The sequence below is a fragment of the Neocloeon triangulifer genome, unplaced genomic scaffold, assembly GCF_031216515.1.
Source record: "Neocloeon triangulifer isolate White Clay Creek 2 clone unplaced genomic scaffold, ASM3121651v1 ptg000017l, whole genome shotgun sequence".
In the NCBI taxonomy this organism is placed as follows: Eukaryota; Metazoa; Arthropoda; class Insecta; order Ephemeroptera; family Baetidae; genus Neocloeon; species Neocloeon triangulifer.
This window is the reverse complement of record NW_026775559.1, coordinates 6,711,275-6,731,863: the sequence shown is the minus strand read 5'-3', so window position 1 is coordinate 6,731,863 and position 20,589 is coordinate 6,711,275. Positions and strand designations below refer to the sequence as shown.

The 20,589-nt window shown below is 36.5% G+C and overlaps 2 protein-coding genes across 2 annotated transcripts in view; one reads left to right on the top strand and one right to left on the bottom strand.

Annotated features, from left to right (window-relative positions):
- LOC132202974 (homeobox protein orthopedia-like) overlaps positions 1-20,589 on the top strand; it is a 123,216-nt gene that overhangs the window by 13,588 nt on the left and 89,039 nt on the right. The window lies entirely within an intron of this gene.
- Positions 7,631-20,589, bottom strand: part of LOC132203279 (retinal homeobox protein Rx1-like) — a 35,264-nt gene continuing 22,305 nt past the window's right edge. Inside the window, exon 3 of the mRNA XM_059630937.1 lies at positions 7,631-8,816. Within this exon, the coding sequence (XP_059486920.1) occupies positions 8,349-8,816 (468 nt within the window). The 3' untranslated portion in view covers positions 7,631-8,348. The remainder of the gene's footprint in view (positions 8,817-20,589) is intronic.

Genomic DNA, 20,589 nt, shown 5'->3' with positions numbered 1-20,589 from the left:
TTGCGCGACACAAAGGGAATTTTCGTCTACTCCAAACTCATTGTGTCGCTGTATCATGGATAGGCTCTCGAGAGTGTTCGGCCCAAAGAGGAGATTATAATATTCGTTCGCCTGATTTGGCGCAATTATGGAGTTTGTTTTCACTCTCATTCTTTGCTGAATAATAAAGATGCTCCGGTGACAAAGCAGCTCAAATTCCACGAATCTTGTGTGGAGAAATAATGTATTACAAAATAATATCTCCTGCAAATCCGTAAGTATACCATCCAATTCTGAAAGTTTAATTTGTTGCATTTTGTTGATCAAGTCATATTCACCAAAATTCAAGATCAGTGCAGTTCCCCTATAAATTTCATTATTTTTTATTCTTCAACTTAACTAAACTTAACATTGCAATAATTTATCAGAGAGATGTTAATAAATGACAAATTTGTCTTTTGAAGCAGTTTTGAAGTATTTATTAATAAAATTAAATAATGACAATGTTTATCAGCCAAGTATTATATTTATTCTGATATAAAATGAAGTTATTTCAATAATGTTTGTTCTTGAAAAATAATAGGAATGGAATTGAATTTCTGCGATTTATTTTCGACAGCAGTTAGAAACATAATTGATTAATTGTGGATGTATTTATGATCAGAATAAAATTTTTAGCAATTTTTTGAATTCCGGGTTAGTCTTGTTTGTTATTAAATGATTTATAAATTGCGCATAGAATAAATAATTTTATTATATAATTATTGGCTTTTTCATCTCGCATTATGATTTATACGTGTTAAATTTTCATATTTAATTTTATATAATACATTACCAAAAGATTTTTCTGCCTAATTCCTATAATTCGCGTGTGTGAGATTTATTAATAGAAAAAAAAATCACACTGAAAACACGGCAGGTATTTTTTTTATTTATTTTTTTTTTTATTCTGAAACAACGCTGTGAACAAAAGGAAATTTAATTGTGCATTTTTTCGAGCTCAATTAGTAGACACGTTTATTTATAATCGTTGCTGCGGTGCCGAGTAAAAGTTAAAAGTCTCCCTCGACTTATAGCGAACTTACGTGTTTTCGCGTGTGCGCGCGAGCAATCAAAGTCATTTGTCTTGTTAATGCCCGGCAGCGATTGCAATTGAGAAAAAGAATTACGAAACGCTGTGAGCTGTTTGCATTACGCTGGGCGTAAGGTGAAAACTCGCGAGTTCGCGTGCGCCGCTGACCGCACTCTATACATGGATTGCATGGTTGTGTGTTTACTTCACAATTTGAAACGCCCGCTCCAATCTTCCGGTTGGAAACTGGCACCCGACCTCGCCTTGCATGCCCCCTAATCTGAATACCGTCGCAAGGGGTACGCCAAGTTTAAAATACTTAAGCACCGTGACCACAATAAATTAAAAAAAAATTTTATTTTCAACGTTATTGACGTACTTATTTCATATTGTTTTGATGAATGTGTTTCTAAATTCGAAGTTAATGCAAATCAATTATTACATAGACCATCCAAGATGAAAAACTTTAATCATATAAATTTCTAATAATATTAGTCAGCTTTCATTAATTATATTTATTACAATTAGCATTTTATTTTCCATTTGATTTTATCTTGTTATCAACTTGATCCGTCAAAATTAAGCAATGATAAAAACTTTAAAGAACTACAACATAATCGAAGCAATAAATAGTAAAACCCTTAATTTTAATTGTTTAAAAAATCTAAATAACAACAGTTTTTTATAATAACTATTATTGATAAGTTAAATTTTCATGATTATTGTTGATAGCAGAATAGTAATTTATTATTATTATTATTATGTATATAGTTACGCAATATGATTATTTTATTAGTACACTTTATTCCTAATTTATAAAATTCCGTCCCAACGGTATTTATGTGCGCGATCGTTCGACCACCTTGTGCTTTGAACATTATACACAAAGAGAGATAAGTTATCGTTCTACGAAATGGAAAATGACACAAGACGAAGATGGATTTCTCCCGCGAGAAGATTAAATTTATTCGCTGCGCCCTCTTGAAAATAATAGGCCCTAATCCGTCTGGAAACACGCGCGCGGATATACATGCATTTTTCATGCTCGACCGTGCAGTCGCGGCGCTTATTGAATTTCCACATCACGTTATGATTATTATTAAATGCCCAGCGGAGCAGCGAAACACCCACGAAAACAAGTCACTTTTTTGTATTCACGTGTGCATATCATTAGCGCAGTGCACCGGGTGATTTATGACTTAATGAATCATTTTGCTCGAGAAGTGCACACCGTAATTAAAAGCGTATGTGAGCGAGAATAACTCAAAAGCACGCAGCATGACAATTTATGGTAATTTATTCGCCCCATAAATCGTCAACTCATTGAGTGCCGCAAAATTATTTTTATTGTAACATAAATTTTTTCCACAATGCAACTCAATTATTAAAATTTCACAACACGTCAAAAGTTAAAACATAAATTTCGCGATTTTTCAAGAAGACACGAAAAATAAGAAATGCGATTCGCGTTTATTTTTTTACTTGGAAAGTGTACCACTCTATATTCTTTTGGGTAAACATTATTATTATTTTTACTCATAATTATTAGATTTAAATCCCTATCATATTATATAATTGAAATTGATTAAAGATGCACTGTGCCTTAGAGCTAATTAGAATTTTCATTAACATTATATTCTTTTAGCACCATTGTAAATTTTGGTTCGACTCATATTTTTAAAGAATATTTAAAGAAATGTCAAATGTTTTCAAGCTTTCTAATTTTCAACACTCAGTTATCGCAGTCTGAAGATACCTGAGATTGACTAAAATAATAATTGATCGGCATAATTGTGTTCCCTGATATCTTCTTCTCATAAGAATAATTTAATTTATTTATTAATTTTATTTTCCTCTTCTCTTTGTATATATTTATCTTCAAGCTGATATGAAACATGATTTGTATTTATTTTTCTCAAAGCTGCACTCTTCGTCCATCAGCAGCAGATAAAACAAGAGTGTGAAGTCTGTAATTTAATTTGTTGGGATCATTATAAGGAAAACACTCTGGTGCAAACAACCGCTTTTCTTTCTCGCTTCCTCCTCACAAGCAGTTTTGTTTTATCTCCGTCTGTCTGTTGGAAAGGCTCTTAATTCTTTTCGTTCCTTTTAATGTGGATGGGATATCGGTTAGTCCGCATCTCTGCAGCAGCAGCAGCAGTTTTCAGTTCTCTGTCGAGGTGCCGTGTCACGTAGACAGCCGCTAATGGTTATGTCAGAGATTAAGGCACGTCGATTATTATTAAATTTGGGCGTGTGTTCAAAACACTCACTCACTCGCAGCAGCGAGATTTATTAATTCGATGATGTCAGCGGTGAGAGTGGGTTCGGAAACTTGTTTGCACCCAAGCTAAAGTCGGTGTACATTTGTAAATTAATTAATTCGCTTTTAGCCTTTTGTTCTTTAGGCGTATCGGTTATTAATAAATAAAGTAACACGGCTGATCTTTTGGGCTCAATTAGGGAGGCCATTAGCGCCGGCAAGATTATTAAAATTTAATTCCAAGTGTAGGAGAGCATGTGACAACCGGTTTGTTGGAGAAATTCAATAAAGATATCGGCAAGCTTACCAAATTGAATTTATTAATTGTTATAAATTATTTTTATCAACATTTTACGTAGAATGACGTAGAATTAAGCCAAGAAAAATGCCTTTTTTGTAGATTGTTTAATATTAAGGATCTGAATCACTGAAAACCAAAATTGAGCCAAAACAAAATTAAACTAACAAAAATAAAATTAAGTATAAAAAAATGTGAAAAAAAATAACTATTTAAAATTAAAGTCTAAAACCTTACATAAATATTAATATGTTTGTCTCAGGGGATACATTTGAGTTTTGATAAAATATTTTCTGGTAATAAAAAATTTTGGCTTTGATTTTGAGAGAGCAGAGGGGTTCTGTGTGTTTGCGACAAAGCTTTCAGACAAAGGACCACTCGCTGCGATAATTTGAAAGCTCAATATGGCTAATTTGATCAGCAGAGCGCGCACGCAGCGTGTTTGCATCTGTGTAAAAAAGAAAATGACGCGAGCAGAAGCTGGTTTGGCGTCTCTCGCCGACTCTAGACCAACGGAGTCATAGTTGTATATTATAGTTTTTCGCTGGGGGCCCACATGCCAGGCGCGCTCAATAGCGGCCGGTAATTGAATTCGGAATGAGAGATTGGCGACGACGGACAAATCAAGTACCACGCGTTATCAAAAAGTAATAGAGGCCGCCTGCCAAAAATTGAAAAGTATATTATACAATGCGCACCGAATAGAGAGAGAGGCGAAAGCTTTAGAGTTGCTCATGAGAAGAAACAGCTGCCACGTCCTAGATCAGAATCATTTTGGAGATTGGGTCTCAACATTTGAAAAACATAATGAAACAATCCGCTAACAGTTTAATGATAAATCTTAATAGTGGTTTTTTTCTTTTTGGTGTTATGTTACGCTCAATTCATTTGTTTAAGTTAGTGCTGCCCTAGACCCTCATTATCATTTTATCCTTCTTTCGTCGCCAAAATACCTTATCGCAATATTTATACTTAGGAGTTTGCATGCGAAACGTTTTCTCTACATCAATTGTTGTACATACAATATTATTAAATTTAGCAGATGAAACAAAACATGCGATAAATTTTTAAAAAGCAAAACCTTATTTTTCGGAATTCAATGCAATGTGATAAACTAGAAAAAATAGATAAGACTATTTGGAAAGAAATTTAAAAATCTGTTAACTGTAAAACTTTATTATTATTATTTTTCAATAATCATAAGTTTGCTTTAAAATATCAGATGATGTGCAACTGTAAATTCCGTGGTGCTCTTTTAGCAACCGTGGATAATATGAAAGCCGCGTGCGCGCGTGTGGCGCCTGCAAGAGAGCGCTACTCTCTGTGCGAACGCTCGCTCGCTCTCTCCATCCTTTATTTCCGCCTGATTAAGCAAGACAAACACGAATTACCATTTTATTGCCTTAACTGCACTCACTTGTGCGTGTATTAATATAAAACGACGACGGCGACGCAGAGAGCAGAGACAAAGTGGAATTAAAACTGCTCATGTCTTTGATGTCGGAGGCGCGCGCGGTGCCACCCTCTCGTCGTCGCCTCGAGTGCGTTTTATATACGACCCTAGCGCTACACACACGCGCTCCTATGCCGTCCTAATATAATGTAGCGGCAGCTATTCGGCTGGGGGCGGGCGAAATTAAACAATCGCGTAATGAGCGGCAGAGCAAATAAGAAATGTTTAGGCTCGGATGGTTTGCTGCTGTATACCCTTAGAATTAGCTGGCAATTAAGTTTCTTACTTGTGCTGGAGATAAATAGAAAGCGAATTTGGCATATTAACGTTTGATGTGTATTTGTTTGCTTGTCTGTCTGCTTGGCGGCGATAGTGGTTTAATTAAAATATGCTCAGCAGGGTAAACAAGCAGGGCTCTGCCATCTCATTATTCAATTTTCGTTCCACCACTAATTGAAAATTAGGAAGTGAAATAGAAAATGAGGACTGAAGATAAATTTATCTGGGTTTTAAGAAAAATAGTATGCACGTGAGATAAAAAAAGACTATTTAATGAAAGCACGGTAGAAATCATCTTTTTTATTCTATTTTATTTCTGTTAAAAAAATTATGGAAATGAAGATTCGGGCTTTTCCTCGTTGCAAAAAATTGTTTTTTATTCAAAAACAAACGGCTCTACCAGTTTCGGTCACGGTCTGCGACCCTATTTCATGAGCAAGAAAAAATACAAAAAATCAGCAAAATTTAAAACCACATTTTAACATAAAAATAAAAATCTTAAAACTAACAAATTCAAGTACCAACCTATTTCATGAGCAAACGCGCTGCTCGCTGACTAATACAAGAATGAGCTAGCTAAAGACAGATTGATTGGGGGAGGAAAGATCACCTCCCCCAATCAATCTGTCTTTAGCTAGCTCATTCTTGTATTAGTCAGCGAGCAGCGCGTTTGCTCATGAAATAGGTTGGTACTTGAATTTGTTAGTTTTAAGATTTTTATTTTTATGTTAAAATGTGGTTTTAAATTTTGCTGATTTTTTGTATTTTTTCTTGCTCATGAAATAGGGTCGCAGACCGTGACCGAAACTGGTAGAGCCGTTTGTTTTTGAATAAAAAACAATTTTTTGCAACGAGGAAAAGCCCGAATCTTCATTTCCATGATCATCTCCTCGAGTGTCAACTTCTTCAAAAAAATTATGGCCAACATTTTTATGTAATTAAAAAAAATAAATGCAATTTATTCTTTATTATAGGTTAATAATAAATTACAAGAATGAAGAAAAAATTAACAGAATTATTGTTTTACTTTCTAAAATTTAAAGATTTTTGTTTTTAATTCTTTAATTATTTTTTTTATAAATTGATTTTCAAGGCAAATACCTTAAAATATAATTATGCTGAGTGGCCATAGTCCTCATGATGATTTGTTTCTGTTTTACATAAATCATCAGACGTACGATTAAGGAATTTTAATACATAATTATATATTTAATTTGTGATATAGCGTTTTATTTGCCAGCAGAAGTTAGAACGATCCGATGCAGGTTGATGAAATTTGTCGTCGACAAAAATATCTAAGCGGCGGTCGATTACCTGGAAAATTACTTTTGGCGGGCTGTGTGTGTGTTCGGTCTGTTTTGCGACAGCAGAACGGGCAGGCGCCGGAAATTGCAAATAGAGAAGAGCAGTGAGCGCGCTGCTGATCTCCAATTAATTTCATTTCGCAGAGAGGGCTCACAGTAATTGCACAACTTGCGCGCCGGTTTGTGCAAACAAAAAGGACCCCGGCCGGGCCGCCCGCGGGCTCGGATCTCTTAATATGAGATGCGCTTTGGACAAATTGCCACCGCCGGGCGTTTTCCGCATCCGCGCACCCGCCATCAGAGCAGAGAGTCACCGAAAAGCAGTAAGGGTGGGAGAGACAGAGATGGAAACAGTAAAAAAGGATAAATGTGTACCTATAAATACTTTTTACATTTTAATATACATTATAAAATTTTGCGAGGGAATAAATTTACTTTCTTTTTAGATGAAAGTTGAAATAATTTTCAAATAATAAGCTTTCCTTTGGTAGGAATTTTTACTTTTTATTACAAACAAAAGCTGGTGAATGAAGTCATCTGATCATTTAGTCTGAAATAAGCAGAGGGCTACAAAATGACATTCCGCGTGCGTCTGCCGTTGCGAAAACAAACAGAGGGCGACCGTCGGCAAAAGAGAGGGTCGTCTGCTCTTTTCTACTCTTTTCCACTCTGGGTGCTTTGCCCATAATATCACTGAATAAACCACTCATGCTCTCTCTCTAGCTCTTTTATTTGTGCATTCGGTGGCCGGTGCTGCTCGGGGGACCCAGATTTATATATTGATGCTTGAGTGCATAACTTGTCAAGCAAAAGTTAATAAGCAGCCCCATTGGTGTTTGCACGCGCGCGGACGACGACAATTAAAAACGCTTTTCAGACAGCACTCGTCAAAAATTTAATAAACCCGCCGCGGTCAAAGGGTTAATAAAATGAGCAACACACTTGTACATATCGTATCGTTATTATATAGGGGTCTTTTTTATTTTCCGCATCGAGATTCATTACATATTTATTTTATACAATTAATTATTGAGACACTAAATCACTCGACGGATCTTACGCACAGTTAATAATCTGTTTTTGAACAACCATTTCATCGCCGCTGGGTCTGCATTTAAAAAACACACACCACATATTTAACATAAATGTATGAATGTTAATTCCTCTGATTATTTTTCAAAGAGAAACAAATTTGGCGTTTTATCGCTGAAAAGAAGAAACACAGACTTTTGTTCCACTATGGAAAAAATTTGAAACGTTCATTATTTTGTTGGACATAACACAAATACAGAGTTGGTAATTAAAGAATTTAAATCAATATTATGAATTTTTTATCATACAAAAACGACATACAATTTAAGAGATAAAAGACATTTTTAATAAAAGTTTTTAGAATCATTGGTACTATTTCCAAATGATTGATAAATTTTTAACTGGCCAGTTTTCAATTTTAAAATTGATTAATATTTGGTCACTTTACAGGAAACATATGATATTGCTAATCAATTAAATTTTTAATTACAACTCTGTATTTTTTACAAATTAATTTTCATCAATTTCAGCACTATCAGGAGATGAAGAAAATTAATCCAATTAGGAGACATTCAAACACATCCACTAATCCTCTGAGCGTCCTTTTTGCATTTTGGCGCCGCAATATACATCTAACCGTGAGATCTGCTGCGATTTTCACACCTTCTCTAGACCATCTGCAGTCCTTTGCTGAGCGACTCGACGTGCTCCTTTGCCTTGAGCCGCAGGGCCGCGATGCTGGAGGAGCGCGGGTCTGAACTGGAGCGTTCCTCGTCCCGCTGCTCCTTGTTGGCGTCGGCGGCGGCCGCGGCCGCTGCGATCGTGGCCGCGGCCACCAGCGACGAGATGTTATGCTGCGTGGACGAAGGTGGCGTCAGGTACGAGGTGTAGCCGTTCTGCGGGTGCGACAGGAAGCCGGGCAGGTGCGACAGGGGTGAGTTGAGCAGGGGCGGCGACAGCCACGGGTCCAGGGGCAGCGCCAGTCCAGCCGCCGACGCTAACGAGTTGGCCGCCGACATCGCCCCGGCCGCCCCCGGTCGGCCGATCGTGCCCATCGGGTACTCACTAAGACCCAAACGGGCCGCCTCCATCTTCTCCTGCCGCCTCCACTTGGCTCGTCGGTTTTGAAACCAAACCTGAAACACAATTTATACAAGAAACGTTAGATTTTTCATTTTTAAAATTAATCAAGTGTCAAGTTTATTTGAATATTGATAATTTTAGCCTTTCTCTATTTTAGGCTGGAAATCAGAAATAATTTCTGTTTTACAAATATAGAGCCTAGAAGCATCGAATAAAATGAGTCATCAAGAGCAGTGCATCAAAATTATGAGCCAAAATGATATTGAAATCTATATTTTTAGCTATAAAGGTCTTACAAAATTAAGAAGAAAATAATTATGTTTTTTATTTTTAAAATTAACAAAATTAAATGTTAAAATACAAATAAACTTTATATGTTTAATATAAAAGTAATTAAAAAATATTTTTACAAATATTTTTTAATTACAAAATCGTGGAGGGTGTGTTTTCATTTTATGCAGTATTTTTATAGTTCGACCAATTTACCAACAAATTTAACAATCTGATTCACTTTATCTAGACATTATTTTCAAAATTAAAAAAATTAATTATATGTATTATTCCGATCCGATGTATATCCCAAATTACTCTTCGTAACTTTTCGTTTGAGGTTTTTTTTACAATTTCCCCTACTTGATCAGAGTTAACGCCCATTCGGAACCAAATTTGGTTTCAACGTGAAATTCTGCAATGCTGCGGCAGAATTGGTCGTTGGGCCGAGCTGCTGACAAATTGAGTTTCAATGAGAGGGCGGTGCACACTTGTGTGTCAAATTGCCATTTATGGGCGGTAAGTGGCAGCCAATTTTGCGCCAGCGAGAGGAAAAGTCGCAAGGGTCTTAGACGGCTAATAAAATTTTGAATGTGATGGGGAGCAGCGCAAATCTGATTTGTGATATAGCCAATTATTTGGCTGCTGCGCGCGTGCAGCAGTATCGAGTTTCCCTGCAAATTGATTTTGCTCAGATTGGTTTTTGTAATCAGCAGCCAGCAGAAACTTCAGCTTGAGCGATAAGAGACGAATATTTTCGATTTATTTCTTGGGTTAGTTAGCAAAATGAAATTAGCTGCCAATCTCCGTTCTTGGATGTTATTTACTTAAAAATGAGTGAAATGTCAATTTATACATTAATGCAAAATAAACCATATTTACCTGTAAATAATATTACTTGAATTTATTTATTTAAAAGGATTGAAATAAATTAACTTTACTAATCGAAGTGTAAATTAAAAGGGCATTGCTGATTTCAGCTGACCCCTCCCCAAAATTTATATTGTTTTTTTTTAAGATTTTGAAAAATGTTTATTAAATTACAAAAATTGTAACGATTGAAATAATTCAATGGTGCACTTTTGTTAATGTCAGCTTTCATGTATGATGATTATTATGATTATTATTAAGTTCAAAAAATTTTTTAATTTAATTTTCACTCTCCTGCAGCATAATTTTATGATTCTAATCTTGCCAAAGTAATAAATTTAAATTTTGGTTAAAAAAAAATAATAAATTGCGCTCATTGATTGTTGCAGGCGTGGCCGCGGTCGTCATGACAACGTTGCAGCCTCGTCGGCTGAATCATTAGCTCTGCGCGAATTAATTTGATTTGTCCGCGCGCCAATTACCGTGTGCGAGGGCATTTTACTCGTCTCGGTGCGTCGTTCAATCGGCGCAATCCACAGCAAAATTAATATTCGCTGTGCGGACCTGCCGTTAATTAACTTCCCTTCAAAGCAGCAGCGTGTTGCACTCTATGCAATTCGCGTGTGCGGTGCGCCCGCTTGCTCGCTCGCCCGCGTTTAATTAAATTTGACTAGAACGCCGAGAGAGCCGGCGGCTCATCCCAGTAGAAGATAATTGAAACACTAATTTGCTTTTAATGACACATAGTTGGGAGAAATTATTATAATTCTTGGTGCGCGCGCGCCCCACACACACATACACCGGCAGTTAATAACGTGTAACTTGATTACGCGGCGTGTGTAATGAGCACGAAATTAGTCAGTTTGTGGGTTAATTTAAGCGTGACAGCGACAGTAATTGCTCTCTCGTGCCGCGCGCGCGTTTTATCGTCCGTTCGTCGGCACAACCGAGCCACCCACCAGAAAACAGCATCCATCCGCCCGCCAGAATAACGTTCGCTGCTCGCGCGTTTTGATTTGATTTGTGCGCCGCGTGGCGACAGATTGAGCGCCGCTCACCGAAAATTATTATTATCGATTCGCGGCTTATACTTGGCAGAGATGCGGGAAATTTAAGTCAAGGGAAGATAGCTGGTTTCTCATTTTGACAACATTCGCTTGTATAAATGAAGAATTAATACATAAAAATTCAATTGATGAAATAAATTAATTTCAATTCAATCCACTTTTGAAGAGTTCTTGGTTCTTATTTATTCATTTAATTTACTGTTTTAAGTAAAATAGCTCTTTTCACGAAACCCACCATTCATATTATTTCCAATTTCCACTCGTATTGAATATGTATAATAATTTATTATTTTACAAAAAGAATAAAAATCCTGCAATAAGAAAAAAATTTAACCCTATCAGTAGCTCGCGGTAAATGAATATTATCTTCCTACTGTATGAACTGATATAATTCAAAATAATATATATTATTATCAATAAGAAAATCTACAAACTTTATTACCTATATATTGAGCTGGTTCGGGTTTGCATAAAAAATGAAAGAAAAACAGTACAAATAATACAATAAGAATTTAATAAAAAAAAAAATCATAAATTGTAATAGGTCTTAAAAATTTAATAATATAATATAAAATATTTCTTTAATTATTGCTTTATAATTTAACCATAATTTATTACAAATTTGAAAACTGGATGATGAATTTATGTTGCACGTTGCCGTCAAAATTATTTCCGTCTCGCATTGGAGCAGAAATACGAGAGCGAGTCCGGACGGGAAACTCGATTTTAATATTATCTCAATTTGCGGTGGAAAAGATGTGACATGGCAACGACAGCCCCGTTTTTGCCGCTTTTATGTCGAGAGCAAACAGCCCCGGCGAGAGGGAGAGAGGCCAATATTACATTTGCAGCCTCTCTCTCTGCTGGTCGTGTCCGCTGCTCCGATTCCTCTCTCTCTCTCTCTTGTGCCGCTTCTTTCGCTCTCGCCACTAACTGGCGAACCAACCAATGGAGGTTGTGATATACCTCCCGCGTGCATAGTTCGTTCCCCTCTCCCGCAGCATCTCTCGCTGGCTCTTTTCGCTCCATCGTCACTTAATATAAAGTGCTTCAAAACTTGCTGCTGCGGACAAATTGGTTTTGAACTGATACGTTAATTGACAATTTGCAGCAATTCACCGACGAGTCGCTGCTCGCTCTACGCCAAACGACGACAAACTTTAACGCGTTCGGAAACGCGATTTTTTCCCCGCCACTCCATTAACTGAGCTGATTTAATGGGACCGGAGCTGCTGACAGCTGCTTTTTTATATATTCCTGCGACGCTTTTTAACCTGCCATCTTTCCGCAGAAACGCCGCACCAATGTTGGCAGGCAAAGTGCTCGGCGCCCACGATGCACCGGTTGCATAACTGCATTTTTTCTGGTTAAAATGGCAGATAAAAAGGAAAAAACTTAAAAATATTGACTTATTGCAAAGTAAGAATGTAAACCCACACATAAATAATGTTGAATTTTGGAACTCATTAAATTAGTATGTTTTTGTTTTTATTTTGTTTAAGACATTCCGTTTTCGTAATATTTCTATTTATATTTGAGCATTTTTAAGAAGTAAAGAAATTTGAGCTGGCCATTGCAATACAGTTTTGTAACTTGACGAGCTTCATCACTCCATCTATTCTAATTCAAGAGTTATTTGATCGTTGCATTCTAGATTCAAAACAGATGCTTTTTGTTAATATAATAGCTGCTGCAAGAAGATTGTTGCACACTCATTTCTATGTCATAAATATAATTATAATATTCTGCGATATTTATTTTCATTAATTAATAACTGGAATTTAAGCCATTCATAATTATACTGAGAAAATAAATTAATAAAAATTGAATATGTAATTTCAGAACGGCCTGTGAATATGATGGTTTGCGTTTGAGACCGGTGCGGGTTTGGTGGTTTCCCTACAACATGCGTGCGTGCATGATGAGCGGTGACGCTATTGTTTGCCAGGAGAGCACCGCCGACAATGAGCCAGCTAATTATCAAGCGCACACAATGTGCATGCGGCAGATGCAAAGTTTTTGCCTTGCCGATTATTATTCCACATTCATTTCATATTTCGGCGGCTGTCACAGGCGAGCATAATTCAAACAAAAATATTCTGCACGCATATAAGCAGCACACCCTCTATTTTTCCATACATCATAGAATTTCAAACAACAAAAGACGCGTCTCTATTTAATTGCACAAGTCCGCAGCAGAAACCAACTCACAACCAATGCCAGTATTTTTTTATCATATTTTTCTATAAATAATGCTCCCTTTATGTGATAAGTACACGTTAATTTAGGGGAATTTTGATCTCAATATTTTTGATGAAAATTTCTTATGTTTTAAGAACAAAAATTTTGCCATAAATTTTGAATTTCAGTGTTCACTACGCGTTGACAGCTAATTGAAAATTTGGAGAAATAATCTTCAGATTTCGATTTTATTTATACATTTTCACTCAAACCTTTAAATATTTGTTCAGGTGAAATAATTTTATGGTTTCAAAGGTTTTGTGAACCATGTGATTGGAGGTCAAAACAACATAAAGAACAAATTTTAACTTTTCAATGATTTTTTGTATAATTCATAAATAATAATTAATAAATCAGAAAACACAATCTTTTTATAATTTATTGACAATTTATAATAAGAAATTATATCTTTTTTATTTCTTTATTTCATATAGCTGCAAGTTGGAACGCGTTAAAAATTTAATTTATTTTGCTATTTTGTTGCTGTTAACCTTTTATGTGGACCTTGTAGAACCTGATTTCCGCCCAAACAGTTAAGATCCAGCCCATTTTCGACAACATCTTGACACGTTTCGGTTTTATCTCTACGAAAGTTGATTTAGGAACGGGGCCTTTCAAGAGCAGGATAGAAAAGGGATCACGAGAGATGTGGTATAAAGAAGCTGCCCCATCACTTAACTCGTGTCCGACGTGAAAAAAGCAGCAGCTCTTCATTAAATCACTTTGAAGAATAACAAATAATATCACCTCTTGTGTGTGTGTTTGATTAGCATCAGCTGCCGGCGTGCATGCAATTATCGGCCTATTTACTGCGTCAATCAAAATCTTTCCTCAACACATATAGACGCATTAAGGAGTTGTTTTATCAGATTGAAGATATTTATCTCAGCCGAGACAAAAAGCAAACTCATCCGTAGTTGAAATAATTACAAAACACTTCTTCTTCTCCTCTCCTTTCGGAGCAGCTGTGCATTTTGTTTTTGCTTTTGATTCGTAATGACGATGAGTGGCCGCTTTTGCCGAGTGCCAAGAGCGCCACTTAATAAAATTACGCGCCGTCTTGAGATTTTTTTTCAGCTGATTGTTTCCGACGAGCTTTTGTTTTTATACAATAATTGTAATAGACAAGCAAAAGAGCCTTTTAATTTTGAAACAAACAAACGCAATTTATTTTTTATCCGCACTCTCGTGAGTCTCTTGAATGAAGCAGCAATTTAAAAAGTTCTTTGTGAATTTCATTTCTCCCCAGCAGCACCCGAGGCAAACTCGATCCCTTTCGGAAGCGCGAATCAATAAGCATAGCACAAATATTCTCATTCAGAGACTGTTCGCATTAAGACTGATAAAGGAACCCTAATTTAATTTATAATCCCATTCACGCTCGTGACAGCAGCAAAATTAAGCGACGCTTACTTGTACGTACCAAAAGGATCATCTCAAGTTACAACCGCCGCGCGTATCCTTTCCCATTCACCCGCTAATTATTTCCAATCAGTTTTCTTACAAAAGAAAAGCTGCACCCTGATCTGCTGTAACGAGAAAAAAAGATATTGCGTTTCCCCATTGTGTGCGAGAGTTTGATATGCGCGAGAGAGACGCAAATAATAATCTCCTTTCAAGTTCTGCATTCCCGCGTTTAGGTTGACAAGCTGGTTCCGGCGCACAGTTAAGAGGGAAAAAAAATGAGATTTTTTTATTGAAAAAATTGGAATTTTTATATATAATTCTAATTATAAATGTTTGTTAAGTTAAATTACTTTAAATAAATTGAGTTTGTTAAGCTTATAAATAAGTAATTACATGAATAAAAAGATTTTTTTCATTATCATACTATTTAAAAACTTTAATAAAAAGTTAAAAAGCTACATATGTATATAAGTACATATTTGCGGTATATATGAATTAAGCCAGCTTTTGTTTATAAATTTCTTCACTGTTGCTACTAATTGTAAATTATTTTTCATTTAAATTATTTAATAATATTTTCAGTAACAAGATGAAAATGGTGTAGCGCATTTTTCAAATTCCATTGTCGTGGCTTTGTCAGATTAGAGTGATTATTTTAATGAGACGGACGACTAGTTCATCCGAGTATGAATTTTTAAGCGCATATATGTATTTTTTTTCTAATTCGCTCTCTAGACATTCCCTGTGTGCTTGAATATCACAGCGCGGCACACAGCTTGACTAGGATCCTCGAATTTCACTCTGCAATAATCTGCTTATTCCCTCTTTTTACATCAAATAGCGCGGCAGTTTCACAGAGAGGAGAAGGATTGGATTTCAAGAAACACAAACTTGGAGCGGCCCCGCGATCTCCTACTCGCTCATTGTGCTGCTGTCACTCGCAGGCGCGTTCTCTTCGCCTCTCTGATATATTCCCCGAGCCGCCGAAAAGAGAGGAAAAAATACACACATACAAGCCGAACAAGAAAATCATTGTGAGCGTAATAAAAATCGGCACGTGGTTCATTTCGAGCGGTGGTTCATTTCGAGCGGTGGTTCTTGGAGAGAGAGGACGTGTTTCACGTGCAGCTCTCTGGAGTTCCCCCACTAGGAATAGAAATTTTAAATCCAAATTCCTAAATCTTCCTTAAAACAGCTGCAGTTCGTATTTTTGTCCCATAAGTCTTTAAGCCCTTCTGGGTCACCAAGCCCTTTCTGGGTCACCTCGTTGTCAGACCAAAAGCCTTTGCAGAGTATAAAAAAGCTCTTTACATCAGCCCCCAAAGGGGTGAGATGGGCCGTGGGTACGTCTGACGCACGACTTTTGGGACCCTAGACCTCGTACGTACTTCGTACTTGGGCACGGACAAAAACGATTGCAGCTGTATCAATAAAAATTATTACAATATGCCACCAAAAGTCAGTGGTGTGTGTGAAATATGCCACGAATGCGAGCAGGACGATGATCCAATGCAAAAATGCTCGAGCACTGCTTGCTCTTCGGGTGCGCACGTGAGCTGCCTCAACATGTTGGTGTCGTTATCACAGACAGGTAAAGGCAGCTCGCGCACCTGGAAATGCAGCAAATGCAATAAAGGCAACAACTCGCCCACCACCATAGCTACTGGTCAATTTGTGTTCAGCGAATATATGCCCGTGCTGCAAGCTAAAATGAACCAAAAAATGATTTCAGACACTTTAAGCAAGCACGTAGATGGCAAATTCGCGGAGGTGCTGAACGAGCTTGATCAGCTCAAAAAAACTGTTACTGATCAAAACATGAAAATAAAAACACTCGAAAAAAAAATTGACGAAACAAACAAGGCTCTCGTAGACCAGAAAGAGCAAACTGCTATACTGCAGCAGCAGGTCAATGACCTCGAGCAAGATAAGCTTGAACGCAATGTGGAAATACTTGGAGTGCAAAAAAAAGACAACGAAGACTTGCATTCCGTGGTCAAAGAAATTGCGGAGGTAATGAAAGTACCCGAAACTGCAGAAAACATTGAGGCAGTTTACCGCGGCCGGACAACAAAGAATAAGCCGCAGGTAATTGTTGTCAAATTCAAATATGCTGAGGACAAACAAAAATGGCTTGACAGAAAAAAAAGTGAGGAATTCAAAAACTTCGCTAGGCCTTATAGCGCGGTGGCCGGCGCCGCCGCTGGCTCGCGCGGCCCGCAAAAGCCATCCATCAGCATATTTGAGCAACTCACATTTAGAAACAGGCAGTTGCTCTTTGATACGCGCACAGCAGCCACCAAGAATGGCGTTAAATTTGTGTGGACGAAAGGAGGTAAAATCTTTGCTCGCAAAGACGAGAAAACTCCCGTGGCAATGCGCATCAGAACAACTGCTGACATTATCACAAAAATTGAACTGAACAAAGGGGCCGATCAGAAAATAGATAAAAATCCGATGAAAACATCGCAAGCACCTCAAAATGACTGATCTAGCCAATTATCATGACCAAGTTTTAACTAATGCTGCAAAAATTGAAAATTTTTACATTACTGCAAAATCGTTTATGCAAAACCAATATGTAAATTACATAATAGCCCATCTGAATATCAGATCAATTAATGCAAACTTTAACTCTTTTTTAAGTACAATTAATGAGGATATTAAAAAAATTGATTTTCTTGTACTCACAGAAATAAATTGTAAAGAGGAAGATTTAAATAAGTATAAAATCGAAGGTTTCTTTCAAGTAGCAAAGCCGCGTGAAGTTGGCCGCGGCGGCGGAATAATGATTTTCTATAGAAACTCTTTCAAAATAAAAATACAAAATACTGATTTTAATACAGCAGAGAGTCTAGAAATAAAAATAAATAATGATATTTTGCTGCTGGCTTTATACCGGCCACCTTCCAGCAATAAAAAATACTTTTTAGACGAGCTCCAAAATTATCTAATAAAAGCAGATGTTTCTTGTAACGCTGATAAAAGCGACCTTCTCATAACAGGTGATATAAATTTGAACTTGTTGGACGAGAGTGACACCACAATAGAGAAATACCAAAACCTAATGGCAGAATTCGGTTTAGAACGGTGCATTTTCTCGCCGACGCGCGAAGAATTTTGTGGAAATAATTACTCTACCACTCTGATCGATCACGTGTATCACAAATTTAACAAATATCAAAATTTATCATCAGTTATCAAAATGAAAGTTTCAGATCATTATATGACCTGCTCAATGTTATTTAGTAAAATTAAAAACGATGAAATTACTTACAAAGATGAAATAAATAATGCAGAAGTATATAAAATGCTTAGATGCTTTGACTGGAATAAACACATCGACTTAGAAGATCCAGATAAAAACCCGATATCACAGATCGCAGAAATAATTCAGCTCATAAAGAAAGCCAATGTTGAAAGAAAATATATTAATAATTCAAGATCCAGAAAAAATTGTAATGAATGGATAACAGAAGAAATTCTCAGCTTGACTGAAATCCGAGATAAATACTTCTTAAAATGCAAAAGAAATAAAACAAATCAAATGTACAGAGAAGACTATAAAAAAATAAGAAATTTAGTAAATTTCAAAATTAAACAAGCCAAAAGCAAATATTACAGAAATCTATTGTTTGATTGCGCCGGCGACTCCGCGCGCACGTGGAAAATATTGAATGAAATCCTTGGACGAGTATCAGTCTCAATTGATGAAAATATTGTTCGCTACATGCCGAATAATCTATCTTTAGAGGATATATTGCATAAATTTGGAGAGCAATTTTCGGTGAAAGTCTCGGCACTGCGCCACACCTGCAATTTTGTAGCGAGGCGCCCGCCAATAGTCGAGCAACCAGCAGCCCAGTCAATGCACATTCCTCCGGCCAGCGAGACAATAATAAATTACATAATTGAAAAACTAAAAAAGAAAGGTCCTGGCACGGACGGAATTCGTTTAAATGATGTAAAATACGCTGGCGATGACTTTGTCAAAATTTTAATGAGAATAATTAATAATTGCTTACGCACTGGTGTGTATCCCGAACCACTGAAAGAAGCAATAGTCCGACCAATTTATAAGAGCGGCGCGCACAAAGACCCAGCAAATTACAGACCGATTGCAATGCTAAGCGTTCTTGATAAAATATTTGAGAGGTTCCTTGACCTTCACTTAACAAATTACTTAAATGAATTTGAGATAATTGACAAACGCCAGTTTGCATACCAAAAAGGAAAAGGAGTCGATCACCTCTTGTCTGATTTATCAGATTATGTAAATACAAATTTAAAAAACAAAGAACACACATTAGCCGTTTTTGTTGATTACAGCAAGGCCTTTGATGTGTTAGACCATGACACTTTGCTAAAAAAATTAGAAAATATTGGAATTAGAGGAAAATTGCTTTCCCTTTTTTCTACTTACTTAAAAAATAGAAAATTTTGTGTAAATGTGGATGGAAAAAAAAGTGAGTTTTTCGACTTAAATTCCGGAGTGCCGCAAGGTTCAATCCTAGGACCGAAACTTTTCATCATTTATACAAATGACTTGCCAAAGCACATAAAAATAGCAAAAGTGTTAATTTTTGCGGATGATCTCTTGATTTTGTGCAGCCACGAAAATTTAGATACGTGTAAAGAACAAATCCAAGGAGAAATTAACGTTTTAAATGAGTGGTCCCATGACAATGGACTCTTAATAAATATTAAGAAAACAGTGGCAATGCACATTTGTCAGAAATCAAATCGGCCCGCTGTGAGCCCCAATATCACATTGCATTCTCTGGAGTGCTTGCATAACTTCCAAATAGGCTGCACTTGTGCGGCGATAAGAATGGAGCGAACGCATAAATATTTAGGAATTCTCATTGATGATGATTTCTGTTGGGCGCCCCAAATAAAAAGAGTGGCGAGCAAACTACGCTCCGTAATAAGAGAAGTAAAGCTAACAAAAAGCAGACTGAATGCGGATTCATTGAGAACCGTCTATTTCTCTCTCGCATACTCGCATTTAATTTACGGGCTTGTGGCATGGGGCCACGGCACAATAACGCCCCTAAAATTATTACAAGAAAAACTACTCTTCATAATGGCCAGAAAAAATCAATTAAAAGCACATAATGAAAATGTCTTTAAAATTTGGAATGCATTACCGCTTGAGCTAATATTTGAACAGAACATTATTCTTCTTAAATATTTTGACGGAAACTTTGGTGCAAGGAGAACGCACAATTATTCAACACGCACGGCGCGAACCGACCCGCTAGTGATGCCTCTTAGCCAGAATAGATTTCACGAAAGAACGTGGGAATTTATTATGCCGCGACTGTGGAACAAGTTGCCTGCCCGCTTTAAAAACTTTAACTCAATTAATACGGCTAAAGAAAACATAAAATTATGGTATCAAACCTTAATTCCAGACTGAAAAAAATTTGCAGTTCTAGCACACACATAAATTAACCCAAATATAAATGAAAACCTTTTTATTTTTAATTTGCAGCACAAATAAAACTAAAAATAGACATAATTATTGAAACAAAAAATTATGCAGTAAATCCTTAACACCAAAAGATATCAAAATCTGACCTTCCCCTACCCCAACCAAATCCACATCCTTTCTTAATCTTTTTTCTCTCTTTTACTTTTCAGCTTTGTTTGTCATCATCGCGTGGACCAAATTTAAGGATATGCCAGCAAAAAATGATGATTTTTTAAATAAAGTTGAACCCAAAAACAAAAATAAAAAAAAAAAAAAATTAATTGGGTGGTGCCTTCTGTACCACCAATAAAGGGCACAGGCCGACAAGACTTTGTCTTGGCCTGACCCTAAAAAAAAAAAAAAAAAAAAAAAAAAAAAAAAAAAAAAAAAAGGTAATTTCATTACGGGCGCGCTCATTATCAAAGAACACAGCCGACCGTATACAAACGCTTATTCTTCTTTGGCGCGGCTTGTTCAGCGTCTATTGCACAATAA